This window comes from Rhamphochromis longiceps, linkage group LG20 (assembly GCF_057381845.1).
Source record: "Rhamphochromis longiceps isolate RC_006_pf linkage group LG20, R_longiceps_female_GT1.1, whole genome shotgun sequence".
Lineage (NCBI taxonomy): Eukaryota > Metazoa > Chordata > Actinopteri > Cichliformes > Cichlidae > Rhamphochromis > Rhamphochromis longiceps.
The window spans coordinates 25684243-25711686 of record NC_140576.1 but is presented as its reverse complement, the minus strand read 5'-3'; the positions used below and the strand labels follow the sequence as shown (position 1 = coordinate 25711686).

General features: G+C 41.2%; 3 protein-coding genes across 8 annotated transcripts in view; 2 read left to right on the top strand and 1 right to left on the bottom strand.

The window, feature by feature from the left end:
- LOC146645431 (IQ motif and SEC7 domain-containing protein 1-like) overlaps window positions 1–18006 on the top strand; it is a 92138-nt gene extending 74132 nt beyond the window's left edge. For 4 of the 6 annotated variants that reach the window (XM_085392982.1, XM_085392984.1, XM_085392983.1 and 1 more), the window contains 13 exons: window positions 4432–4711; window positions 4936–6212; window positions 6855–7016; window positions 7356–7478; window positions 7879–8045; window positions 8302–8441; window positions 9443–9472; window positions 11655–11780; window positions 11864–11963; window positions 12221–12382; window positions 12768–12944; window positions 14672–14721; window positions 16072–18006. In XM_085392982.1, the coding sequence (XP_085249108.1) occupies window positions 4432–4711; window positions 4936–6212; window positions 6855–7016; window positions 7356–7478; window positions 7879–8045; window positions 8302–8441; window positions 9443–9472; window positions 11655–11780; window positions 11864–11963; window positions 12221–12382; window positions 12768–12944; window positions 14672–14721; window positions 16072–16599 (3322 nt within the window). In that variant the 3' untranslated portion in view covers window positions 16600–18006. Of the gene's footprint in view, window positions 1–3585; window positions 3971–4431; window positions 4712–4935; window positions 6213–6854; window positions 7017–7355; window positions 7479–7878; window positions 8046–8301; window positions 8442–9442; window positions 9473–11654; window positions 11781–11863; window positions 11964–12220; window positions 12383–12767; window positions 12945–14671; window positions 14722–16071 lie in introns of those variants that run through there. The other 2 variants (XM_085392985.1, XM_085392987.1) reach the window with 2 other exon arrangements.
- Window positions 18007–20412: 2406 nt separating this feature from the next.
- Window positions 20413–21665, top strand: gp9 (glycoprotein IX platelet). Its single transcript, XM_085394659.1, has 2 exons — window positions 20413–20550; window positions 20786–21665. Exons 1-2 carry the CDS (start codon window positions 20516–20518, stop codon window positions 21522–21524), a joined length of 774 nt encoding a protein of 257 aa, XP_085250785.1. The 5' UTR covers window positions 20413–20515; the 3' UTR covers window positions 21525–21665.
- A 408-nt stretch (window positions 21666–22073) lies between these two features.
- Window positions 22074–26862, bottom strand: LOC146645429 (haloacid dehalogenase-like hydrolase domain-containing 5). Its single transcript, XM_085394863.1, has 8 exons — window positions 26603–26862; window positions 25673–25876; window positions 24908–25020; window positions 24711–24804; window positions 24588–24621; window positions 24273–24447; window positions 23949–24137; window positions 22074–23570 (listed from the first exon to the last, which is right to left on the bottom strand). The coding sequence occupies exons 1-8, from the start codon at window positions 26720–26722 to the stop codon at window positions 23174–23176; spliced, it is 1326 nt and encodes a 441-aa protein (XP_085250989.1). The 5' UTR covers window positions 26723–26862; the 3' UTR covers window positions 22074–23173.
- Between the last annotated feature and the right edge of the window lie 582 nt (window positions 26863–27444).

Sequence of the window (27444 nt, the reverse complement as noted above, 5' to 3'; positions counted from 1 at the left end):
GGGCCTCGGCCTGTTTGTTCAGGATGTGTTTGGAGGAAAGAGAGATTGTCGATTCTCCCCCCACCACCCCTCCAAATCCCTGGATCCTGTGGCTGAAAATCACTGCCAGCCGTGCTGACATGCTTATCCATGCCTACATCAGAGCTCATGGAGGGGGGGCTCCTGGTGGATAAAGAGCCAGACGGAGGGACAGTCGGGGCTAATATTGTGAGATCATATTTCAAGGCTTGTACAGTCACTATCAGGAAGTGGTGTGGCATGACATCACTGCTTCCCCCACCACTCAACATTGGGTTCCACAATGCTCACATATTAAAGTCCAAAACATGTATAAAACATTCATTTCAAAGTCATTTGAAGCCACTTGTGTCCACCGAATAATTAATATCTGACTCTGTAATAGTTCTCCCGCTCTTTTTCCCTTTTCCACCAGCCATTTAAGCTTAAAATATCAGTGCAGATCTTAAAATGATGCACTCTCTTCTTATTCCCAGCTTTTTCCCTCCACCACTGGCAGCTGACCTCGCTCTGTAGAGTTTTCACTGACTGCACAGCAGTACTTATTCTCTCTCTCTTTCTTCCATTTGCTTTCACTCAAACACTCTTTGGATGCTAGGCTGGTAAAAAGCAGAGTAGTTATTAACAAAATGTAGTAAAGAAGCTGGCTCACAGGTCTCACCCGGGGAAAATTATTACAGTTAGAGTTTTAACTTTTGCCTTAATATGTTTTTAAATTAATATAATTATTATTTTTCTTTTTAGATGTGCACTGCTGTAATTATTAACGGTGGCATGCATTTTGTGTTTTCATTGATTTCAATTAAACTCAATTCATTTTACCATCTTATTAGCATAAATTGAAATTTATTTTGGTTCATAAATAATTACAGAAGCAATTAAGCAAAACAATGAAAAGGCAATTATTCCCAACAAATTGGTACAAAAGAAAAAAATATTTAAACTGCATTACATAATGATAGCAATACTTTAGTCATCCTAAGAGCTCTGTCAGGTTACCGTTAGCAGGTAAATACTGAGATTAACATTCTAACATTTTCACATTAACAGTGCTAAGCTTAAATAACATCTACGGGGTCTAATGAAGCAGATAAGACACGCAAAGTTGACCTGACAATGGTGCTAGATGAAAATTAGGAGGATCAGTAAAGTCATTAAACTCACTGTGTGTACAAAATGTCATTGCAAGCAACGCAAAAATTAAAATGAGTTGAGCCACCGACCCAAAAATGGACATTGGTGCTGGTTTGGCTAAAAATGTTTGTAGACTTTGATTACAAACCATCATTTTGGTATTAAAAGAAAAATGAAGCCAAATGAACTAACAAAGTCTATGTCAGAGAAATGTCACATTTGTTAAATGCCCACTCCTCCTGACTAATGTCCAAATCCCTTGTGTCATCATAACGTTAATTCTTCATTTATCTCAAATGAAGAAATAAAAAAACAATGACTGCCACCTGCAAGCACACAGTGACAGCACACACAGTGTAATTTTTAACTCCAGGGATGACAGCTTTGACAGATGGTTGGGAACTTTTATCCCAGCTGTGATTATGCAATGAAGTATGATCTTGAATGTGTTTTGCTAGGTACTAGCGTTGTTCCAGCTATGTAAAGGGCAAGTCTGGCTCTGTTGCTGTGCACTGGTCCATACTAAAACACTATGTGTATTTTCTACCCTGAGGGGAGTTGGTAAGCATTTACTTAGCTTGACGTTTCACTGTCTGACTGTGGGTTTGGCTGACCTTGAATGGCTCACCTCCACTCCCTCATAAGTTTACTGGCCATTTTACTAGATACATCTTGCTAATACTTGTTTGAAGCTCCTTTTGCCTTCAGAAATGCCTTAAATATTTGTGCCACAGATACAGCGAAGTGCTGGAGACACCCTCAGAGATTTTGGTCCTTATTGACGTGTTAACACCACACAGTTGCTGCAGAATTGTGAGCTGCAAAACCATGAAGTGGATCTCCTGTTCCACCACATCTCAAATATGCTCTATTGGTTTAAGATTTAGTGACGATGGAGGCCATTTGAGTACAGTAAACTCATTGTTATGTTTAAGAAACCAGCTTGAGATGATTTGAGCTTTGTGACGTGACACATTAAGCAGCCATCAAAGATGGGTACACTGTGGTCATAAAGGGATGGGCGTGATCAGCCCATTAGTTTGGTAAGCTGTGGTGATTTAACAATGCTCAGTTAAGAAATATCCCCTGTGAAATACCAGTGTGAACCATTGATACAAGAAAGAATGGATCCATGCTTTCATGGTGTTAACACCCCTACCGTCTGAATGACCCTCAAACCAGGCACAATTTTTCCACCCATCTCTTTTCTACTTTTGGTGAGGTCATGCAAATTGTAACCTCAGTCTCCTGACAGGAGAGTTGGCTGACAAGAGTAATACCAGTGTGGTCATCTGGTGCTGTAGCCCATCTGCTTCAAGGTTTGTTGTCTAAGTTGTTCAGAGATGCTCTTCTACGTAACTTGGTTGTAATAAGTAAAAATTTTAGTTACTTTCCCCCTCCTGTCAGCTTGAAGCAGTCTGACCCTTGCTGGATAGTTTTTCCTTTTCAGTTCTCTGTAAATCATAAAGATGGTTGAAAATCCCGGTAGATCAACATTTTATGAAATACTCAGACCAGCCTGTTCGGCACCAACAACCATCCCACGTTCAAAGTCACTTAAATCCCCTTTCTTCCTCATTGTGATACTTAGTTTGAAATTCAAGAGGTTATCTTGGCAGTGTCTGCATACCTAAACATATTAAGTTGCTTCTACATGATTGGCTGATTAGACATTTTTGAATGGGTGTAGTTATGAAAGTGTTCTATGAGTGTGTTCTTTCCACTTGCATCCAAATGCCATCTTAGTTTGTGGAATTAGGCTGAGTATTTTTGGGATTGTGCTTTTCCTAAAAATTATTAATGATGGTTTGGCAGCCAAGTGCAATCTGTTTTAATATTTCACTCTAAAATCTTTAGTTGAAAAGCAGTAGTGCTTTTTTGGAGGGGGGCATTATTCTCCAAAGCATTTGTGTTGATCTGAAAACTAAGCTGCCTGAAGCCTTTGCAAACATCCATGACTCATATGTTAATCACTAATAATGACTTGCCTTAAGCCTTGCAAGTGTAGTTATTGCAATTTTGAAAACATTTTCAATTTCTGTTGCACTTTCTCTGTTAATCACAAATCTAGGGACATCAAAAGACATGCTGTGGGTTGTAAATCCAGTTCAAATTTCCTAAATGACAAGTATAAACTCAGCTGAGGCAGATATTACATCTGAGCCTCGCTGTCTTTTATTAACCATAAAATCCTCGTGCTGAGCGGGGTTACTCGGAAGTCACAAAAAGAGTTTACACTTATATTACAGTACATTTGCCATCTGAACTCCTGAACCAAATTCAGTTCCACTTTTTCGCTTGTGCTCTTTGCTGTGTTTGACAGGCTGTTGCCGAATGTTGATTTCAGGCAGTCCAATAAAGGAAGTAGATGTGTACGCTGCATGGGTGTGTCAAGTCACAGTTCAAACACATTAGGCTGCCAGTGAACTGTGCATTAATCGTATCAGAGGAGAAGGGAAGAAATGTTAGTTGGTGTGATGATAGTTACAGAGCGGGTCGGCACCTCTGAAAGGCATTTCTGTTTTTTGACTGAGGGATCACTGAAGTTATATTTACTCACTCTTCTCCAAACTGGACTTTGTAACGAGAATTGGAACAGAGTGTCGTCGCTACTGCGAATATGATGTAATTCTCCTGGGCCACTGATTGGCCTCTGAGCTGACATAAACCTGGATTTCCTGGAGGATTCTGTGTACTCTGGACTTCATTTGACAGAAAGAATGGTGGACAAGATATGGAGGAAGAGTTGGCATTTTATTGAAAATAGACGGTCTCTTCGTAAGAGGCAGACCTCTAGTGTGGTAGAATGTAAGAGTGAGTGAGTAATCGCTTGTTTTTTGTTCCTTTCTCAGTATTTGTAAAGGAAGCAATTGCACAAGGACTGTGTTACTGCAAATGTATTTTATTTTAGGAGCGGTTATGTGTCTTTTGTGTCTCCTAAATGTGGTACAGCAAAAACTATGACACACTAGTAATTTCTTCTGCGAAATCTATTAGCATCAGACAGCTTTGAATTTAATTAAGTGTGGTTTATGCACTATGTCAGGATTGCATGCCCCAGAAAAGGCTATATTCATTCACACCCATGCTATTGTGCAATACCATATTTCTAATACCATACTTAATTGTATATAATGGATATTTAACTTAAGCTACTCTTTGTTAAGGCATTTTGGGATTGAACTAACCTGATAATATTTAAATCCAGTACTGCCTCAGAGATTTTTCTTTCCTTCTACCGTCTCTAATCATCCATCCATCTCTTTCCTATGTTTGTAGTGTGGAAGGGGATGCACGGCCCAGTGATAGTGGCCCTTCCTTGGATGGGGGAGCCAGCTATGGCCAGGGTCCCGTGACCCACGGCTCAGCCATCAGCCCCGACCGATTTGACAGCCCACTTTACAGCCACGGGGTCCAGCCTGGGCCTCAGAGGCCCCGACGACCCAAGCTCCAGCACTCACAGTCCATCCTCCGTAAGCAGGCTGAGGAGGAGGCCATCAAGCGGTCCCGATCGCTCTCTGAGAGCTATGAGCTCTCTGCTGACCTCCAGGATAAACAGGTAAAAGACTGTTTTTGACAGAAATTCAAAGAGTCACATGATATCTGTTTTTAAAAAATCATATATTTTGAATCTTTTCTTGTCAGAAAGCTAGCTGTGTAAAGAACACTTTGTTAGCTTCTAACAGGACATCCACGATGATGACTTTATAGACCATCTGCAGCTAAGAAAACCAATTAAGTAACCCATGAGTCTTACAGTTAATTTACTTGTGTTTTTGTTAGGTGGAGATGCTAGAGCGCAAATATGGTGGACGATTCATAACTCGACATGCAGCTCGAACCATTCAGACGGCGTTCCGCCAGTATCAGATGAACAAGAACTTTGAACGTCTCAGGAGTTCTATGTCAGAGAACCGTATGTCCAGACGCATTGTACTTTCTAACATGAGGATGCAGCTCTCATTTGAGGGCCCCGAAAAAGTCCACAGCTCATACTTTGAGGGGAGGCAGGTGTCCATGACGGAGGACGGCACCCCGCTGTCCATGGTGCAGTCAGAATGCGGAGATATAGAGGTTCACCAGCAGGCCAACATGGCACACCCTCCACCTCAGGGTGACCTTACAGATGCCATCACAGAGCTGGAGGACGCCTTTTCAAGACAAGTCAAGTCTCTGGCTGAGTCGATAGATGATGCTCTGAACTGTCGCAGCCTTCAGGGGGATGAGGGTCCTGACCCAGAGGCTATCGGCTGCTCCGAGAGACAGGGGGATGTGCAGTATCAGGTGAAGTCCCACCATAGGGCAGCTGGACGGATGCGCGATGAAACGATGGCGTCTTATAGCGATGTTACTCTGTTCATCGATGAGGAGGACATGTCCCCTTCTATTGCCTTGTCCAGGTCAGGGGACCAGCCCTCCAGCACAGAATCAGACTTACGGTTGCGGTCAGTTAACTCCTCTCAAGAATACTGGCCTATTGACCCCAAAGATGAGGGTCGTGACACAGACACAAGCTGCCGCAGCACTCCTTCTCTAGAGTGCCAAGAGCAGCGTCTTAGAATGGACCATCTTCCTCTGTTGACCATAGAACCTCCTAGCGATAGCTCCGCAGAGCTCAGCGACCGGTCAGAGCGGAGCACTGTCAAACGGCCACCTGTGTATGAACCTCACGGCCACATTGTAACATCGTCCCAAGCAAGCCCCAAACACATTTCCCACGGGCCCCCACCACGAGCTCCCTCCCGTGACGACGACGCGCCTCTTCGCCACCGCCACAGACAGTTAGAAAGCCACTTGGCTATCAACGGCTCAGCTAACAGACAGAGCAAGTCAGAGTCTGATTTCTCAGATGGGGACAATGACAGCATCAATAGCACATCAAACTCAAATGACACCATTAACTGCAGCTCTGAGTCCTCATCAAGAGACAGCCTGCGAGAGCAGACCCTAAGTAAGCAGACCTACCACAAAGAGACTCGCAATAGCTGGGATTCGCCCATATTCAGCAATGATGTTATCCGGAAGCGACACTACCGCATCGGCCTGAATCTCTTCAACAAGTAGGTACTCTGCTCTGCTGGAGCACATGCTTGACCTGCGTTTATAGTGAAGGCTAAAAACGCATGTTGCTGCCATCACTGATGTTTCTTCTGAACTTCATAAATTTTGATCCTTTTATAGTTTTGTTTTGTTTGTTTTTTAAGTTAAAAAAAATCATTAAAAAATTAATTTTATTAGGAATTAATAAAACTATTTTTAAAAGAAAAATGGAATAGAAAAAAATAATAAACCCACTCAACATAATGAAACTCATATTGAAAAGTACAAACTGTAATACCTCTATTTGTGTTTGACAAACAGCAGTTCTATTGTTTGCTTAGTAAGACTGATAAAACTAAATTGCACCATCACTGCTTTAATATTTCCAGAGATATATTTCTTTCTTAATGAAAGCCTTTCACTCATCTGTATTACTTAGATTTTATCTGACGTAACTACATGACAATAAGATGAGAGGTTTGAAGTGTGTGTGTGTTTTGTTTTTAGGCCTGTGTCAAAATTTTGGGTAATAACAGTAATATAGATGGATTTTCTAAGAACAAGATTAAGCAGCAGCATATTCTTCTTCCCAGTTTAAAAATGTGCCAGCATCTGTCCAGGAATTAAAAACAAACCATCTGGGGACATGTTGAATTTTTCAGGAAGCCAGAAAAGGGCATTCAGTATCTTACTGAGAGAGGATTCATCCCTGACACGCCAGTCGGAGTGGCTCACTTCCTGCTGCAGAGAAAGGGGCTAAGCAGGCAGATGATTGGAGAATTTCTTGGCAATCGACAGAAGCAGTTCAACAGAGATGTCTTGGAGTAAGTATCGCCACAGGAATGATCAAAAAAATATTGTTATTACTGACAGCAACATAATCCAAAGCATACTTAGTTTTGTTTTTTTAAAAAGGAGTGTGGAACATATGAAAACAGTTAAGCAATTGCTCAGAGGATTTACTCAACGAAGATCCCACAGTCTATGAGAGTGACTTATGGCACCAATATGACAAGAATTCACTGACATATCCTCCATGATAGAATCTGGGCCAAACCATCCCTGTTGAGCTACCAGTGAATGAGGATGAGCACAAAAACTGTGGCAGTCTGTGTTTTGATGTATTTGCCTTTTTTCTCTTCATCCCTCTCCTCACGTACCAGCTGTGTGGTAGACGAAATGGACTTCCAGGGCATGGAGCTCGACGAAGCCCTGAGGAAATTTCAGAACCACATCCGCGTCCAGGGTGAAGCACAGAAGGTGGAGCGGCTCATTGAGGCTTTCAGGTTGGGGTTTTATGCCGTATAAAAAACTGCAATATAAACTTTTTTTTTTTTTTTTTGAGAAAGTTTAGTGACCCAATCCTCCTACTGAAAATGGATTTATTTACTATGATCATTAAACCGAGCTGATTCTTAACGACCCCTGTGTATTTCATGTAGTCAAGTGCAGTAAAACATTAGCATTAGTGTTCATAATACTGAAAGCATTTTAATAAACATCATCGGTCTTCCTCACAGCTGTGTCATCTGCATAATTATTGGTTCATAAAGAGAACCCATTTACTTCTGTTTTCTTCAGGCAGTGTTGAAAACATTTCCTCACTCTGACTCGCTTGCATCGAGTTTAGAGTCTGAGTTTTGCTCTTCCTTAACATTACTTAATGCTCCCGTTTTCTATTTTTAGCCAGCGCTACTGCATCTGTAACCCAACAGTAGTGCGGCAGTTTAGGAACCCTGACACCATCTTCATCCTAGCTTTTGCAATCATCCTCCTCAACACCGACATGTACAGCCCCAACGTCAAGCCAGAGAGGAAGATGAAGCTGGAGGACTTTATCAAGAACTTAAGAGGTAACAGAAAACTGTTATTATGAAATACATGTGAAGGCATTATATATAGACCTTAACGGGGCAATAAGTGAAATTCAGCTTCAAAAATAAATTAAACCTTTCACTACAGAGGAGCAGAGTAGGTGACCAACCCTTACAATTTGAATCCTCTTTGCTTTATTAATATCTTCTCTCACTATCCTGACCTTTAAAAAGAAAAAAAAATCCTTTTACTGTTGTTCTAATCCTTCAGGTGTATGTGTACGTTGACTTTCAGGTGTGGATGATGGAGAGGACATACCCCGGGAGACTCTGGTCGGCATATACGAGAGGATTCGTAAACGAGAGCTCAAAACCAACGAAGACCACGTCTCCCAGGTGCAGAAGGTTGAGAAGCTCATTGTGGGAAAGAAACCAGTAAGTTATGTGTTTTTTAATCTTTCTGTCAAGGTCACAAAAGTGTTAGTTGGATTTCTTATTTTTCATTTTTATTACAAGGCAAGACATCACAGACCAGGACATATCCTTTACCCTCTCCTACGTAGCTTATTTCAGAGAAGGAACGCTAAGATGTAGAAAAGTCTTCAGACACGCACTGGTGATTTCAACACACACAAGGCCTTTGTGAAATGTCGCACACTGCTGCAGTCTGATGAAAAATAGGCACATCCTGCCATTTTAACACAATATAATAGTTGCTATCCTTGAGCAGAGCAAAATCCATTTTTCTTTAACTGACTGGCATAAGTTGCATTGCTTTAATCCGTTGATTAGTTATTAGTCTGTTTATCTCTTTCCATACATACTGGATCAAAGTTATTATCAGATTTTGTTCTCCCATTACTCCATTCCCTTGTAGGCAGCTGGAGACAGCCTTTCTGCAGTATTCTGCAGGCAATACTGTTTCTGCCATGTGTGAAGGTTAAAGGTGTGATTAACTTACCCTCAGGGAGAGGCTTGTCTGGCATGGATGACTTTGTTTTAGTCGGTTTTCAGATGAATGGAGTCTGTTCTGCTCTGCCAGTAATAATTGAATGTATTGAAAAATGATTCCTTGTCACCATTTAGCTGCATAATTAAGGAGGACACGTAGTAAAACAGTTTAACATAAAAGGCATGCTGGAAATCCTCTCTATAATAATCAGGTCCACTAGTGCTGGCACAGGATCTGTATTCATTCCAGTATCGTTATTGATTCTTACAAATCTGAAGACAAAGAAAAATCGACGACTTTTGCACCAAACCAATAAGGTGCATGCATATTCATAGGCATTATAATGGGAAAACTGTTAACAAGGGCAAATCCTTCTTAAGAAGGGAATATATATAATTATTTTTTTTAAGTTATAAGATGGATTAGTGAAAATAATCTCAATATACTAACTGCACCTAACATCGTCTCTGTCCTCTCTTTTTAGATTGGATCTCTCCACCATGGCCTGGGATGTGTAAGTAGATTATCTGTAAATCAGATGATCATTTATTATTCTTTGTTTCACTTTGCATCTCTGTCTCTTTAGTGATTCCTCAACATCATGCAGTTACTTTTTAAGTCAGCTTTCCAAGACTGGCAACGACTTTTCCCAGAGACATTACACTGGTTGGTGAGAGATGGACAGTTAGTGTTTTTACACTGGTGGCAGAATCAAAAGGCATAAATTTTGGGTGGCGCTAAGCCGCAGCGTTTACAAATTCTGTGCTCAGCAGGGTGTATATCACTGCGGTGTGCTTGTCACATCAATCCTTAAGGAATGAGCTATGCTAAGCTGACTTAGCACTAGTAGTGCATTCATTTGAGTGCCACGTATACTGGCTTTTTATATATGCAAGGCTACCTAAACTTTGAATGAACTCTTTTACAGTTTTCATCATTGTGCACAGTAACCTAGGTATTTAAAACAACAACAACAAAAAACCCAGAAGGTAGCCTGTCACCTGTTACTGTCAAGTTATTGAATACTCTCAAAGAGAACACCTATTGGATCAGTCTGCACAGTGTGCATTTGTACGACTGTTGGATTAATGGCTCATTACTCTTTCTTGGCATTTTTGTGGGACTTGCTACAGGAAAATAAATCACTAAACTTTGAATTCAAAAAGAAAATCCAGCAGCAGCATTCACTGTCGGACAATTTTCCCTGTGTCACGAAAAGGGTGGAGAATCCAAAACATCAGGTGGTTTTGTTATGCTAGCATGACTTCATTTGCATCCTTGCTACTGCCAACAAGAATGTGTGGGGGAGGGTTGGGGAAGACTTGAGCATGGTTGCTTAAAACATGCTCCACAGCTGTGTCACCTGTCAAACTGGTGCAAAAATCCAAAGAAGCTTTCATGTAAGAATCATTTTACAGGAAGAAATGTGAAATTCTAATCCTAAATGTCTTAAACGTGTAATTAAGGTAAGTAAAGTAAAATGTTATTTATATATCACCTTTTAAGACAAAGATTACAAAGCACTTCACAAAGAAATACCAAGACATTTAAAACAAAACAGACAAAAAGTCTTCGATATATAATTTTTACATATGCCTTTTTCCCCCAAAATAATGACATTTATAACAAACTAAAATGTTTTATTTCTACAGTGGCTTTTGAAAACAGAATTGGTTCACAATATTTTGCAGAATACTACCATAAATTTCCATTATGCCAAATTTATATTAGGAGAAGAAGAGTCACATTATTCATGAAAGGCAGTTCAGTTCAATTTAATACAGGTTTATTTGTATAGCCCCTAAATCACAACAGTTGCCTCAAGATGAACACTAAAGCTTTATGGGTCTATGGGTGTATATTTATGGTAAATGGCCTGTATTTATATAGCGCTTTACTAGTCCCTAAGGACCCCAAAGCGCTTTACATATCCAGTCATCCACCCATTCACACACCCATTCACACACACAGGTGATGGCAAGCTACATTGTAGCCACAGCTGCCCTGGGGCGCACTGACAGAGGCGAGGCTGCCGGACACTGGCGCCACCGGGCCCTCTGACCACCACCAGTAGGCAACGGGTGAAGTGTCTTGCCCAAGGACACAACGATCGAGACTGTCCAAGCTGGGCTCGAACCGGCAACCTTCCGATTACAAGGCGAACTCCTAACTCTTGAGCCACTTGAGCTAGACTGTGATTTAACATAGTCACATACCAGTGCGAAAAAACTCAGTTTTTTAAATTTAATATGCATTTAATATTCCTGTTAAATCTTATGTAAGGATCTCTTATGTGTGCCATGTTTACTTAAGAGCATAATTATATGCTCAATAATAAGTGTTCGTCTTTTTTATTGTAAAATGTAAAAGGTTTTTTCGGAAAGGATACATCTGTGATTCCTTGCTCTTGGCTCCTTCAGGAGCCTCCTCTCTCCTTGTAAATTGGAGCGCTTTAGGAGTTTGAAGATCTTCCCTAATGGCAGAGGTTAACAATTTCTAGGTCACTGGAGGAAATAGGAAGTGAGGAGGCATAAGTTGGCATAATGAAAAGCGCCCAAGGGAGGAATAAATTAGTCATCTCTTGGCCATACCTTTTTCAAATTTGCAGATGGAGAATAACTTCTGTTCCTTGTTACGCAATGGACTGAGGCCATAATTACCTCTAAAGTGTTGTGCTGTTTTCCTCTGCCTTGTAGGTGTTATCGCTGCCACACCGTAGACTGGTGTGTTACTGCCGTCTGTTTGAAGTGCCAGATCCAAACAAGCTCCAGAAGCTAGGCCTGCATCAGCGGGAGATCTTCCTGTTCAACGACCTCCTAGTGGTAAATATCGCCCTGTCCTCTCCCTTCTGCCTCCCCTCCCCTGTCCAAACCGTCCTTACAGGGTTATTTTTGTATAATTTCAGGTAACCAAGATTTTCCAAAAAAAGAAGAATTCAGTGACCTACAGCTTCAGACAGTCCTTTTCTCTATATGGGATGCAAGTCATGCTGTTTGAAAATCAGTGTAAGTTGCACTGAGAGTTTCCATTTATTATATTCCGTGCAGCATGCTAGCTGACAGTATTTACATCACACATTTTGACGTTGCACATTAACACAGGCAGCTGGAATGGGAAGTTGAACCAAATGGGCTGCGACGTTGTTTATACTCTCCAAAACTTCAGACAGAATTCACCCGATGGGTTTCGCCTCGGTTTTGATGAATGAACCTTTTGTAAATGACTCTCTCTCTTTCTCTCTCTCCGTTTCCCATTGCCCCAGATTATCCAAATGGAATCAGACTTACATCAGCGATACCAGGTGCAGACATCAAAGTGCTTATCAACTTTAATGCGCCCAACCCCCAGGACCGCAAGAAGTTTACAGATGACCTACGAGAGTCCATTGCTGAGGTCCAGGAAATGGAGAAATACAGAATAGAGTGTGAGCTGACCGTTTCCCCTCCCAACCCACCCACCCCCGTTACTCTGTCTGCTTCAGGCTGTGTAAAGTAGAAACAGAGCATGGGTCTCATTACTCAAATGCAGCAGATTTCAAGAGAGAATGTTTACAAAGTTCACAGGATGGTTACCAGAAGGGGCGGCAGATTATTGGGGACATTAAAGCGGTTTCCATTTTTACATACAAGAGCAGGATGTTAAAAATTAAGCATATCAATACTGCACACCTCATAAATTTCAGGCAGCAAAGGGTGGCTTAATACGTAACAGAAAAAAAATGCATTCCATGGCCAAAGTGAGATGTAAAACCGCTGCCACTTACCTCAGTCTTTCCTTGGCTTTTTTTTTTTTTTTTTTAAATATTACAGCTGAGCTGGAGAAGCAGAAAGGGGTAGTGAGGCCCAGCATGTCGCAGAGCTCTGGCCTGAAGAAGGAAGCAGGCAATGGGAACATGAACCGGGCCAGTCTGGATGATAGCTACGCCATGGGTGAGGGCCTGAAGAGGAGTGCCCTCAGCAGCTCCCTTAGAGATCTCTCTGAAGCAGGTATAGCCAAAACATCTTTGCTTTTACTAGCTGGGAGAAGTACACTCCTTCTGTCATCCACATCTTTATGATGATATCAAGGGGATAAAAATAGCAAAATGTTGTTTCACAGCACCATACCTTCTTCTTCCCTTTAAATCCATAATCTAACACCCCCTCCCTCCCCCCTCCCCCATGACTGGATGGTTTGGTCTGGACGGTGTTTCCTGTCAGTGTTGCGCCTCTTTTGTACTCAGCATACTTTGTTTTAGAGAGACCTCAACTTTCCACAGCTCAAAGACTGAAAACGGACCTGTTTAAGAAGAGGTTTAGCAATGCAGATTTTTTCTTTTCACTGATTGATGAAACCGACAGGCAGGTGTCACCCCTGTTCATTTGGATGATTTATTATGAGCAGTTTTTTTCCCCCATTTGTGTTTTCATCATCACTTTATTTCCTGTTATTTAGCACTTTTGCATTTGTTTAATCCAAAGACATTCCTTACAATCTGTTCCGTTTTAATCAGCAATCATGTCTCATTTCCTCATCTGTATGTTTATAAACAACACCATTCTTAAGCAGCAACGAGATGAAGACTTAGTTTCTGTCTTGGTGTTAAGAATCACGTCATACCCATGAATATCAGTGTTTAACACAGCTGCTGTGTCTCTGAAGCAAGAATACATTTCATTCATTACAGATAACAGCTTTGTGAAGTTATCAGGTGATTAACTTGATAAGAAAATGAAATCCAGTCGGGGGTCTGCCTCACTTGTTGGTAATACGATATGCTTTGTTCTTATGATCACTACCTGAATGGGAAATGATAGATCAGACAGTGAAGGAGTCTGTAGCAGAAGTCCATCTGCCCTCCTGTCTCCTTTGTTTTTTCAGTGCAGGACGTGGCATGTTAGTGGGGTCACTTTGGTTAAGTGTTTTTTATTTTGTTTTGTTTTTTCCTTTCCTGCCATGTGACATTTCATGTGTATTTACTGTGTTCTGCCCATACACATCAGGTATTCTCCTGTTTATGTGTAATTATTGGTCATATATCATTGGCTGAGTGTGCCTAACGATGGCAAAAGTGCTCTGTCCACCTTCAGACCTTTATATGCCTGTACATTCCATGTGCAGCAACCACTGTATTGCTTTTGATGTCTCCTCTGCGACTGTCACCGAGACTGGCTTTCTTGCCGACACTGACCTGGATGAAAATCTGCATCTTGCGACAACATTAAAAATAAGTTGTCGAATTTCTCGGAGGAAAAATAAAAACCGATAAAAAAAAAATAAAATCTGGGAAAATTCTGGTGAAGCAACAGTCCTGCTTGAGGTTTTTAGAAATAGCGGCTGTGTTTTGGTAAAACTTGACTGTGGACTTTTTTCCTTGTTCTGTCAAGACTCGATGGTCATGGAGTCTGTATTTATTGAGATTTATGATAATACATTCAAACATCTTTAGGTATTGCTTGACTCAGCCTCCGTATTGCGATTTAAGAACAAAATAGCTGAAATTTGAACCTGAGTGAAGATGTGCCTTCCCCATAAAGAAAACCACAGTACCACCTGTCAACCACCACCTTCTCAGACCTGAATGCCCTCCCCCCTACCTGCCCATATTTGGATCTTACTCACAGTCACAATCCACTGCACTGCCCCCTATGGGACTGGTGGGCGGCCTAAACGTGTGTAGTCGATCCAGAAGTGCTGTCGATCTCTAATCTCTGGTATTGCATGTCTCGGGCAGGCAAGCGTGGGCGTCGCAGCAGTGCAGGATCACTAGACAGCAATGTGGAAGTAAGTTGGAAGCAGCTGGTATCCAAGCTATTCTCTATGTGATGATGTGCACTGTGAAACACTCAACTTTATTTTTGGTCTTACACCTTCTTTGCTTCATAGACTCAGTCCATTTGTTTGGATCATTTATTTTTCTTCCTGGGATGCCTTATAACCTGCTTGCCTCAGTTAGTGTGCATGCGTGGGTTGCCTGCCTCTGATCCTGCCCCTTTTTTGGAAGCCAGAGAATTTCCCTGATTTGGTCATGTTATATGACCAATATACACTTTACCTTCAAACAAGCATGACTCTACTAATGCCTCCTCTGAACCCTCCCCTTGTCGCCTGTCTCTGTCTTTCATTCAATCACATCCAAGCGGTTTTCATTTGGTTCTTCTCTTTGGCAGGGTCGTAGCTCTGAAAGACACTAGGAAACTGTACACCCTCTCCAGCCTCTCTCCCTGTCTGGGTCTTTCTGTTTTTCTCTTATCCACAACCTCTCTTAAATGATGTAAGTTTCAGGGAGGAATGTAGCCTTCCTAGCCAGGGGTCTAGCAATGGGTTTCACATGGACTTAGATGTGGATGTGGATTTCATTCATTCATATTTCACTCATTTCATGTGTCCATTAGTTCATGTGTCCAGTTGTAGTCTTGGACGCTGTAAATTTCATTCTGCTTTCAAAGGCATCTTGTGGTCTTTCTCCAGTCTTAGATGAAGCATGTGCCAAAGGAAAAGCCTTTTTTTAGGAGAGTCACACCTGGATATCGAGTAATGTTGGACCCAAAACATGGGGAAAAGTGTCCAGGCGTGTTGAGAAGTCTGCACATGAGCGCCTAGTTCCTCCTGCCTTCTGTCTTCTAGATGAATGCTACTGTGTGGATGACGAGTTTGCCTGCCCCACCCTCTGCATGTGGAAACTATGCCTCATTTGATTATAACACGTTGCATGTGTGACTCTTAGAGGGGTTGGCACATTGACTACAGTGAAGAAGTTTTTTTTTCTTAACTTCCTTAATGTAATGATCTATATTTCTAACAGTATTTATTTAATTTCTCTTGTTGCAGATTTACTGTATGTCAAGGCAGTTAGTTCCCTTACAGCAAAACCTTTTTTTGGATTTAAGCTCCCTTCATCGTGAGGTCTTTTTCCCAAGCTAAAATTTTCCTAGTGTTGGTGCTGCCTCTCATGAAAACATTTTTGGTTTCTCATTTGCATGTCCTATAACATTTTGCTACTTGTTTATCTGAAAAAAAGAAAACTGTGAATTCATCCTGCTGGTGCCTTGTAGCTATAATTTAGTGTAGGTGTTCTGCAGTAGCGCAGTGTCTCACAGACGCACTGTTACCTTGTTTTTTTCCCTCCTGCAGGGGTCCATCATTAGCAGTCCACACACACGAAGGAGAGCCAACACGCCTCGCGAGAGCGTGCCCCGCGGCCATCCATCCATCCCTAACTCAGCATCGACTTCCATCCTCGGGTCGCTCTTTGGCAGCAAGCGAGGGAAACCGCCGTCTCAGAGCCACCCTCCTTTCCCCCAACCTGGTCACCCCACTCTCATATCGCACAAGCCCCACCCGACCAACCTCCATCACACGGCGCAGGTGGTGCACGCAGTGCAGACCCAACACCACGGCCACCATCCCCAGTACTGCACGCAGAATCCCCCGCCTTACCACCACCACCACCACTACCACCCCCCACCTCACACGCAGTACCACCAGCACCCAGCCTACTCCTCACACGCACACCAACACGGCCATTCGCAGCACGGCCATTACAGCCAGCATTCCCACCACACCTCGCACTCGCAGCACTCTCACCACCACAGTCAGCAAGTGGGTTCGGCGCCTGGCGGACCCAAACCCAAACACAGTGGCATCAGCACCGTAGTGTGATGCTCCTAACTCAGAGAGGAGAAGCAAGGAGGGAACTTATTGAAGAAGGGACATTTGCTTACACCAAAGGGACTGACAGCATAACTCTATGGCCTGTCCACTGTGTTTCTGCTGCTGTGATGGAAACCAATCACATGCAGCCACCTTTTTTCACTTCCAGGTCCAATAAATATATGCAGGATGGATATTGGACTCAAATCTTCCACTAAGGGCCTTTACTAGCTTGCCTGATCAGGGACTTTGGTCCCATCGGGGTTTTGGGTGTACTGGGTATGGGTGGAGTTCTGCACAGGAAGATGCTCTTTGTTTTCCACAAACACCATCCGGCCGTGACAGCTGAGGAGAAAATAGGCTTTCTCACCAAGCTTCTCCCTGCTACTCCATTCCCTCAATAACCTGTCTTACCTTCACGTAACCACGGGGAAAAGATGGCCTGAGACGAAAACTCAGCTGACTGTTTTCTCTGTCGCAATGACATCACTTGTCGTGCTCAGCCTTTAGGAAGTCAGTTTTTCAAATCTTTGGTTTTGCGGATCCCAACATCATCTGAATGCTATTTGTTGTTGCCTCCTGTAGAGCTCATATGTAGTGAAAAACCTAGATGTAATCATTTCACACTAAATTAAATCAAAGGACAGGTGAAGAACTTGACTGAGTCAGTCATAGTAGTTCTAGTGCTGTATTTACTGTAGATGACAGCTATATGTGTTGTCTCCTAGCTCTCATAAATAAATGTGCCAATTATTACTGCATAATCTATTTAGTCAAGACTTCATGTACAGTATATTGTGTGTAAAGTAATTTGTAAGATTATACTTGCAATTATTATCAGCAAAAATGAACTTTATCAGTATTATACTGACTCTATGGTAACAGGATGTAGATCTGAAAGGAGTGAACTCCCATTTAGTCCGGCTGTTAATCTATTCTGGAATTTTTGCCTTTCCAAATGGATTAGAAAGAGTCTCTGGATGGCAGCTGTTGCATATGGGCCTCAAAATGCTGTGGAGTCACAGCTGAAGCTTCAAAGCAGACTCCACTTGTCAACTTTAGGAGCCGATAAAGTAGGTCGCTCGTTAGCTCTGCTTCCTTCCAATATTGTGGCTGCATAAGACGTAACGTAGTGAAGAATAACAGCGAAAAAGGCATTTCCAATGCTACGTGGCTCTGTTTCTGTTACAAAAGCAAAGTGCTGGACATGTTAAGTCTGTTGCCTTTAACATGTGCAACATCTGCCTCCTTGACTCTCAAAATCAGAAACATTTCTTAGCTCTTCTTTTTGCCTTGTTTAGAATATTTTTTTATTCACCAGGATTCGGTGAGTGAATAAAATCAGTTCTTACATAGTGAAGTATTTTTTCATCTTTTTTTCTATTATATGTGCAATATCTTTGTACTGATTTTGTACATTAAGAACAAGCAAGGTGTCCCTCCTATCTGTGCATTTTTCGTGTCGCGTCATTATTTATTTATTTTGGTTTTTTTGACCCCTGTCAAGAGTCTTTTCTCAGTAAATTAATGTCTGGCTGTCCTCACGGTCTCATTAGAGGTACAGACTTGGAGTTCAGTGGAATGTCAAGTAAGTGATAATTTTGCATGTAATGTTGTTGATGTGAGGCTATCCTCTGCACATTGTATAACAAGTCAGTGTTACCATAGCAAGTTAAGTGCAATCATGTTCAGAAAATGCAGACTTGTACTGAAAGTGGAGGTCTCTTATCTTGTCGTCAGGACAAGATTCAGGTGAAAAAAGAAAAATCTTTTTTTTTTTTTTTCATTCAAAATAAGGAAAAATATATATATATATAATACTTACACAGTTCACAGTGGAAAGAAGAATGTGTGTATATATTTTAATAAAAGGGAATATACTTCTCCTTGGGCTGAACAGAAATATTTTGCTGGATAAGCACATTTGAAAGAACACTTTCATTGTTTTCAGGAAATGCAGTTACAATATACAAAAATGCAAACTGAAGAAACAAACTGGGTATATGTAAAGAATAACTTTCTACATTCTACAAATAAAAGTCTATTCTAGTGTGTAAATTAGTGACAGTAAACTGTTTGTCCCGATATTCAGGTTGTAAATGTATTTTAACATTCACGAAGAAAAACCATCGCCATAAGTCAGGCTTACACTCACACGTTTGTACTCATGTGACTTAAGACGGACATATCACATACTGGACATTAATGATCAGCTGAATGTGTCGCTCCACTGATATCATATCTTTGCTATAACTCTGATATCTTGGGATGATTTGAGACTGTTTAATCTGTTTATTTTTTTGGTGTGTGTGTTGTAGTTCTTCAAATGTCTACAGTCATTCTTTGCGAGAAAGTACCCCGGCAATGCACTGCATGGATCTGATGCATCATGTGTCCTATTCACTGTGAGCTAATGGGGGGATTCAAAAAAAAAAGTTGGCCTATGAATTTTGACTTCTCCTTTGGTTTTGATTAGGTTGGAATTTTCAGATGTTGATGTGTTCTTGTTGTTCCATGTTAGCCTGGTAGTTACTAAAGCTCAGCATGCATTTCATCAACAAAGCCATTGTGTAAATTATAAACATGAAGAACATTGCACTTCCTTAGCTGAGGGCTTTCATCGTGTAAATACGGGATTTTGATGTGCAAACAGATGAGCTGCTTGGCTTAGAGGGTTTATCTTTATGACGGTTGTAAAGGGACCAAGACTGGGGCTTAAAGGAGATGTACATAATGTGTATAGGATCAGTACTCTATTAAGTTAAGATCAGGATGTATATACATCACCTCATGGATGGATGTGAGGGGTGATATATGAACATATCGACTGTCTCTGCCTCCAGCAGTGGTGAACTGACATTTGCTGTAGAAATCAAAAACAGACTGTTAGGAAGTTTCCTGCCATTTACATCCAGCTCTCTTTTCATACGTACAGCCCAGCGTACACATAGACAGATGACACACATCCTGCTGCAAGCTGTTCAGTCTGGCGTGAGACACATTATAAAAAAAGGAGGAGAGAGGAATGGCCTCATTTATATGTGCATTCTGTTTGTACAGTGAATAGTGAGTCAGTAAGACCCCAGTTATTGTAAAACTTCAACTGTGACAATGTTGAACGCAAAATAAACAAATATATGACTTATGGTATACGTGTGTCGTTTGTTGTGACTCCATGGTTAATACAAATCAATCTGTCTTCCCCCTTTTTTCGGGCCAGGCATTTCACATTAGGGTCTTATCCTTAGCCTCTCATATCTCCCACTTTCCACTAGTGTTTCGGTGTTTCCACTAGAGGACATGAATAAAAATGACATGAGATCTGAAAATCTGTGCCATGACACCACCTATGGGTGAAAAGTATACACAGTTCTCACAAAGATCAGCCTGTGAAAATGGTTGTGCCTACACTTACCTTTCAGCTTTAAACCAGTTTTGTAAATCTGAATGTGACACTCTCACTGTCCATTCTGCTTTGTAGCTCAACATTTCCATTAAGAAGCGTTTTCTCCTTGCCCTCGAGCTCAAACAGTGTTAGGTTTCCAAAAAATTTCTTATGTGCATTCTAATCCTCACAAAGCTTTTCATGCTCAGAGCTGTAATTTGCCGCAAAATGCCCCTCGTGCCCTCAGCATCGCCGTGGACGCTAGTAATAAACACTCTGCGGGAGAGTTTCAGATGGCCCCACCACTATTTTAGTAGATAAACTCTTATCTCTTTTAAGCAGATGGATTTCCTTCATGTCGTAGGCGCTATAACCGTTTGTCATTGGTGGAATCCTCAAACTGATGCCGTTCTGTATTACGCGCGTGATTATTGTGAGCTTAGCAGCACATCAGTTACAAAACAGGGATACCTTGACATGGGGAGCATTTCTGAAATATTCTCGGGCTCAGATTTTGCACTGGACTAGGACGGTGGCAGTATGATGACATTTAAAGATGACTGGCACTCTGGAAGGTTTGTAAATTGTATATATCTATATTTAATGGGATGGGTATATATCTATATTTAATGACTTAATATTTTTTTCTAAAACTTCAGGCTATCCATGAACAATTGAATTCACCTTACACATTATTTCACTCATACACATTAAGATTTCGGTCTCTATAGCATCTTCTAAACCATTTTACATGAGACATTTTCACATTAAGCAGTTTTATTGTACTTCAATCTTTTTCTGATCCTATAGGATGATCTTCAGTTTGAGCTTCGTGTTCTTCCACGTCCTGGTAACACACAGTATCATTAAGCCTTGCCACTGTTCAACCCTCGGGCCTGCTGGACTGGTAGTTAACTGCAGCGCTTTAAACCTCGTGGAGGTGCCTAATCTGCCCTCCGACACCACAGAGCTCCATTTGCAGAACAACCGGCTCACCTCGGTGTCTCCAGGCCTGTTTGACAGATATACTGGGCTGAACAAGGTTTCCCTGTCCAAGAACCCTTTCCACTGCGATTGTCAAATTCACTACCTGAGGAACTGGTTGCTGAAGAACAGGGCTATTGTTTTGAAGGAGCCCGTTTGCTTCAGTCCAAGCTCTGTGTCTAACAAAGCCATCACCGAACTTAGTGACGACTACTTTTCTCACTGCGCTGTTGCAAACTGCACTAATGGGATATACAACATCATAATAGGAGTAGCACTATGCTGCCTCATTGTTCTGCTTCTGTGGAGCTTGAGTCTGGCCAGAAATTCCAATTTCACTCTGGATATAGATGAGAGACACTCAGGATTCGAGGCCGACTCCTTACGTTCACTGAAGCCCAAACACAGGAAGAGACTGCACACTGGACTATCAGAGGTCAGTGTCGACTCAGAGTCTCTCGGTCATACGGAGGATCTAGAAAGGCCGCTTCTCAACATGGAGTTACTGCCACAAGTTTTGGATGCGTTGCACAAGAAGCACAATATAAAGATAAAGGCTACCTGAGTGATCTTAGTCCACTAGAGTTACTCTTAAAGATTAAAGGGAACCCTAAAATATCCTGGCTTTTTGAAATAAAATGCACATAATAGTAGCCATTGGCTTGCTTGCCTAAATCATTTTTCCTTTAAAAAATAAAAATCCTCTGCTGGTAAGTGTCTTGTCCTTGACTTTTCACTCCTTTATTCATGTTTTCGCACCTTAAACTATAACAGACCCTTAATTGTCCTTTAAGTCCTGAAGGATTAAACTCTGAACATTTTGGTTATTTTGTAGATGATGCATCAAAAGTCAGTTTTGGTTGTTTTTTTTAAGTCATCTGAACTTTCTTTGCAGTCATGTTTTAGTGGAATATACTATACCTTTCAGTATTTCAGCTTCTTTAGTCATTATCACCCAGTTGTGCAATTTACAAATCATTTGAACCCTTTGCTCCTTTGACCACCGCATGTAGGTCCAAGTCCAAACCAATGCATTTCAGCTTTTAGCTTCTCCAACAAAACAAGGGCAAAATCTTTCATGATTCAGCAAACAAGAATTCCTTGGGGAGACACATTTTGTTTCTTTGTTTTCTTTTAATCAGAGAACCCTTTAAACATTTGACATTTTTAAATGCACCAGAACATTTTCTGACTTGTTGTGCGAAAGTTGTTCATTACAGTTACCCTAACCTTACTCTGACCCTAACACATTTATCGGTCTGCTCAAAAAATTAAGCGAACGCTAGAAAAACACATATCGGCTCTTTAAATATTCAAGTTGAAACATACACACATATACTAACAGACACTGCGTAACATCTTGAGAGTAAAATTAAATGACTCATTGAAAACCGAAATCAACCCCCTCGTGTGCTAGATTCAAAATTACACCAAAAAGCAAAGTTAAAAACTGTTCTCCTAGTTTTCTGAGCAGTATTTACATACAGTATACACGTATAAATTTGTCTTACAAGTGGTCTGTCAGTTATACTAAGAATGACCTTCTAAATTATAACAACCATGTTATGAAAGGGTGATATGGTAACACAAAGATGAAAGGCTGATCTGTGCAAAAACTGGTCAAGGCTGTCGAAACTGAAACTGTCAAGACAGTGCTATTAGAGGAAAAAAAATTGCACATCGAACAGTTGTTTTAAAGATACAAGAATTACTCTTATATTCATGCATAGATTTACCATGACAAATGGGTAAACAAATAGCTAAAAATGCAATAACAAAAGGTCACCGTAAGAATAAAGATTAAATGTTAATATGCTTCTTAAAAACACTGTCATTAGCTTGTAAATAAATATAGGATGGCTTCAGGGTTTGTAACAATCTAGAACAGTAGTTTTATCTAACAAAGATACTTAATAAGGTCAAATAAGGCAGTTCTTACACATTTCCTTATTGGAAAAAAAAAGAAACAGGTAATGACTATCAGAAAAAACAACAGTTATTTAATCTTTTTTCCCCTCTGAAATCTCCTTTATTGTTAAAATTTTAGATGACCTATATTATCTCAATGCCCTGTCAGGTTTTTAAACAAAGTCCACAGTGTTAGGCTTCTAGAGGTCTGAACATGAAGTGGTACTACCAGTTTAATGCTCGCTTTCCCTCCCTTTCCCCCTGCTTGGATCTCCATGACCACACGAAGCCTGTTGGCTCAAAATACTACTGAGGCACAAACTTTTCTTGCTCAAAGATGAGATCAACAGCTTCTGCCACATCCTGCACGATATGGCCTGGCTCCACGAGACCAGGGTCAAATATGAAGTCCCGGTGCCCGTGGAACACAGTCTCCTTGATGCAGTGATTTGCATCAGACGGCACCTCTGCGTTGGGGTTATACACCCCTGTACAGACTAGGACAGACTTACAGGAAGTAGCAGAGGGCAGAGCGAGCTCGCTTTCCCACAGGCTGTCAATCTCTTCCTCCCTGGGCACCGCTGTGGTGGACCCAGTGGCAGACACCATCTTAGCAACAGCTTTGGGGTTTTTTCTCGCAACTCTCTCCTCCAGGTAGCGGTTGTACAGATTGGCTCCATAGATGTCAGTCATGAGGTTATCCCTAAAAATGCAGAAGAAAAGGGTATTACTCTGTGCCCCAGGCAGCATGCATGAAGTTGACCTATATATCAGTACATGTTGAAATGTGTGTGGTTTTTTCCTGGTGCTGAGTGCAAGTCACATGAATTAGAACAAACAATCAGCTAAAAAAAAAGCTGAAGTGAAACATGCAAGTCCCCAAATTAAAGCACGACAGAATGACATGCTAACTAACACACGTAAGCATTTAAAAGCGAACAGTTTTCTCATCAAATTATTGAGCAACGTTTCAGTAAAATCTTCTTTTGATAGCCTATCTGTCTATCAGACATCATGATAAGTGAGTTCTGGTCTTATGTTAAGTATAAAGGCAAAACAGAGTTAAAAGCTGGTGTCTCACCCTATAGCATATAGGGAAGTAACGGGAAGTTCCCACTGCCTCTGCATGGCCTGGCTTCTGATGAGGTACTCTGCAAAATGGTAAGTCAGCTCACTGGGTTTTCCCATAAGAGCCTCATACTTCAGATCTTTGCCGGTTATCTTCTTGTAGATGTTCTCTAGGCACACAAGAAATGTTCCATGGCCAAACCTGGAACAAAATGAGACGGTGAAAGACAGATATGTCAGTACACTGATTTGATTACTTGAAAGACTGTTTTAGTTTCTTAAGTACAATTTTTTTAAAAACATTTTATATAAAAAGACAGATTTTTGTAACGTTTACCGAGGAGAATGTGCCTCAGCCATCCACATGAGGTCCATGTTGCAGGCCAGCAGGTGAAGTTGAGGAGTGTTTTGGGTTTGGTGACTACTACCGAGGTTACCATTGGTCAACAGAACGTCAACTATCAGCTGCAGGTTGGTTTCCCATCGGATCGGCTCGCCGAACAAAACCACAGCTGTTTGTGGAATTCAAAGATTAGAACAGCGTTCATCAAAATTGCAAGAATTTCAAAACTATCAAAGCAGATGTTAGTAAGTGTACCATGTCAATGACAAAAGATAAACGTTTAATTTGAGAAGAGCCAACTGTTTTTACCTTCAATTTTCGGAAGGCTGACAACAGGATTGGACTAGATTTAAAGAAGGGAAATTAAAGTTATGACATTATATTATACATATCTCCAACATCATGTTTGTGCACCAGATTGTAAAATCTCACCGGCAATTTTGGTCTCCTGTTGTGATCCACCATGTCCAGCAATGGGTACGATTCTCTAAGCATATCAATACTGATTACATTCTTAAAGCCCACACTAAAGACAGAACGTTAAGGAGAAATGAAGAAGTAATACTCAAGTTTAAATGTAAATATATAAATTATATTGTAAATTTAAACAAAGCAGATTTCTAGGATACTTTTTAGCAATTTCCAGGACAGGTCCTTGTCCTGACACCAAGACACACTTGTCATGGAACTTCTTAAACATCCTCAGGGGACTATGGGACATGATAACTTGGTCTTGTGTGATCTGAAAATAGCACAGTTGTAGTGAGGTTAATAGCAAAGGAGTCAGGTGAGACCAAATTATCCAAAAATAATCAGAGATAAAACGTAACAACTTCAGTTTCAGTACTGTGCACAAGTCTCAAGCCACCACCCATTTCTTTACATTTTGCTTCCAAAGAGCCAGATTTTCTTGAACACTGACTTCGTTTTTACTCATTTTCAGTCCAGTCCTTTTACCTGAACATTTCCAAAATAATAATTGTTGTTGTCATTCATTCAAGCATTTAAAAAAAAAGGGCCGAACTCAAGAGATGAACTAGTGTTTTATATCTACAGGTTAGCAAATGGACAATTTTCAGTCTTCAGCCTATGTTGAAAAAACAAACAAACAAACAAACAAACAAACAAACAAACAAACAAACAAACAAAGGTGGCGATAGCAAATATTGACTTTAAAGCTTGTTAGAATTGTACAAACTCTGTACAAACATGTGTGTTTGTACAGAGTTTGTACATTGTGCATCTTTCAATAAAATTTCTTATTTTCCTAGCAAATTATTATTTCTTAAATAAGGGGAAACTGAAAAAGTTTTGAATGCACTGCATGCATACACCAAAGAGCAGGGGATACACCCTTAACACCATTAAAACTTGCACAGGAATTTAAAACTCACAGGCACTCCCAGTATGTGAGAGAGCTGGTCCGCTTTTGTTTGTCTGAGGCAATTCCCTGCATTTGTGACAAAAACGACTGGCACCACAAACTGTCCCTGAGAGTCGACCAACTTCTCAAATGCTTTTGTTGCCGCAGGGATTGGCATCCTCCCTCTGACAAGCACGCCATCAATGTCGAACAACAGCCCAAACCTTGGCTGTGGCTGCAGAAGGGAAGGACAGACACACACTTATCAGCCAAACAAATAAGAACTTTTTTTAAAGCGGGGAAACAACATGAGTGATTAATAGCAGGCAAATTAAGTAGAATAACGGTTCACTGAATAACCAATGGGTTTGAATGATGTCTTAAAAAGGATAATCTATTACTCTGCACAGTATGACATTTCCAATGACACTGATCATTTATTATTTTACATAACTTAAATTCTTTGTAGGCAATCATCATTATCATCGTGTAAGAATGATAACAACTGGTTTCTATTTGACGTCAACATGGGAGACAGGAATCTATAGTGAGAACTGCTATGGTGACACAGCAGTACACAGGCCTGTTAGCATATTACAATCAATCTTACAGTATCCCAAACCTCAAAATTCTTCCCCCCCCTGGAGCTGGGACTAATTAAAACAAAGAAAGAACACAGTGTATCAGTGGTTGTTTTTCTCATGGTGGGAGGGGGGGCAAAAATACAGCGAGCTACATCTGCTGCTGCCCCTGATGTCAGCGCCTCTGTTGTTTCATCCCTGAGCGCATCCACAGCTGAGAAAGTTGCGAGCAACCCCGCACGCCACGTCGATACGATACATTGTAACAAAAAAAACAATGCGAGAGAACAACAAACAAAGTACCGCCTTGTTATCAGTGTCAACGACATGTTGTTTGCCAGAGCCCGAAGCAACAGCAACAGCAACAGCTCGAACCGTACCTTGCTATTAGACTGAGTTCCGCAAAGCCCGCACCGAGAACCGACAATCCCAGCTTTACGACTGGCTTGGCGGTTACTCAGGGTGTACAAACCCCGGTAAAACGGCAGGAGTCCCCTCATCTCCTTTACTTACCCACCGGGTTAATGGAGAAAAAACAAAATAGACAATAATGTGTAAATCTAAACCCCTTAAGAAGCCTGAGCCGGCTCGCACCGGCCGCGCTGGCTGGCTGGTTGGTTGGGCTTGTTTTCTCGCATATATTTTCTCGCCTATAATTTGACTGGTTGAGACCCGATGACGACATATGAGGAGTAGGAGGGTCTTTTGCTGCATCTCTGCCGGAAGGAGCTGCATCTGCACCGCAACCCCCGCTGCCATTTTAGACACCGAGGTGGAGCTTTCCATTTCTTGTACGCACAAGACACGCATGGATCACAGAGGCCGCAGAGTAAAGACAAAATAGCAGAACTCATTGATCACCGCTCCTTGTCATTCCGGATCAAGTATATGTACAGCAGAGAGCTCAAAATGGATGCGGGTGAATCTTATTTAGCAATGACACAAACACAAATAGCTCGGTTTAGTTGCTGATGTCACATGCAGGAGTACGTCGAGTCCAAAAATTGCCAGGAATGTGCTGCAGGAAGCCTGATAGGCAAAAGCGATCCATCCAGTGAGGGAGTGTTTAACCATTTCTTAGTGGAAGAAATATGGCTGCTCATGTTAAACACGTAATTTTCTGGATATAATACTGCAGATGCAGACTAACAAAATGTCTAGATTAATATAAAATACAAGATCCAGCTTTGCATGTTGTTTAATCCCACAATAATCTGTAGGT

Bases quoted from the DNA above. Each gene is read 5' to 3' on its own strand.
- gp9 (XM_085394659.1), top strand. From the start codon at position 20,516: ATGATGACATTTAAAGATGACTGGCACTCTGGAAG. The intron at 20,551-20,785 runs GTTTGTAAATTG...CTGATCCTATAG, and splicing joins GATGACTGGCACTCTGGAAG to GATGATCTTCAGTTTGAGCT.
- LOC146645429 (XM_085394863.1), bottom strand. From the start codon at position 26,722: ATGAGGGGACTCCTGCCGTTTTACCGGGGTTTGTACACCCTGAGTAAC. The intron at 24,448-24,587 runs GTAAAAACAGTT...TTCCACAAACAG, and splicing joins CAGCCTTCCGAAAATTGAAG to CTGTGGTTTTGTTCGGCGAG. The intron at 24,138-24,272 runs GTAAACGTTACA...ATTTTGTTCCAG, and splicing joins GCTGAGGCACATTCTCCTCG to GTTTGGCCATGGAACATTTC.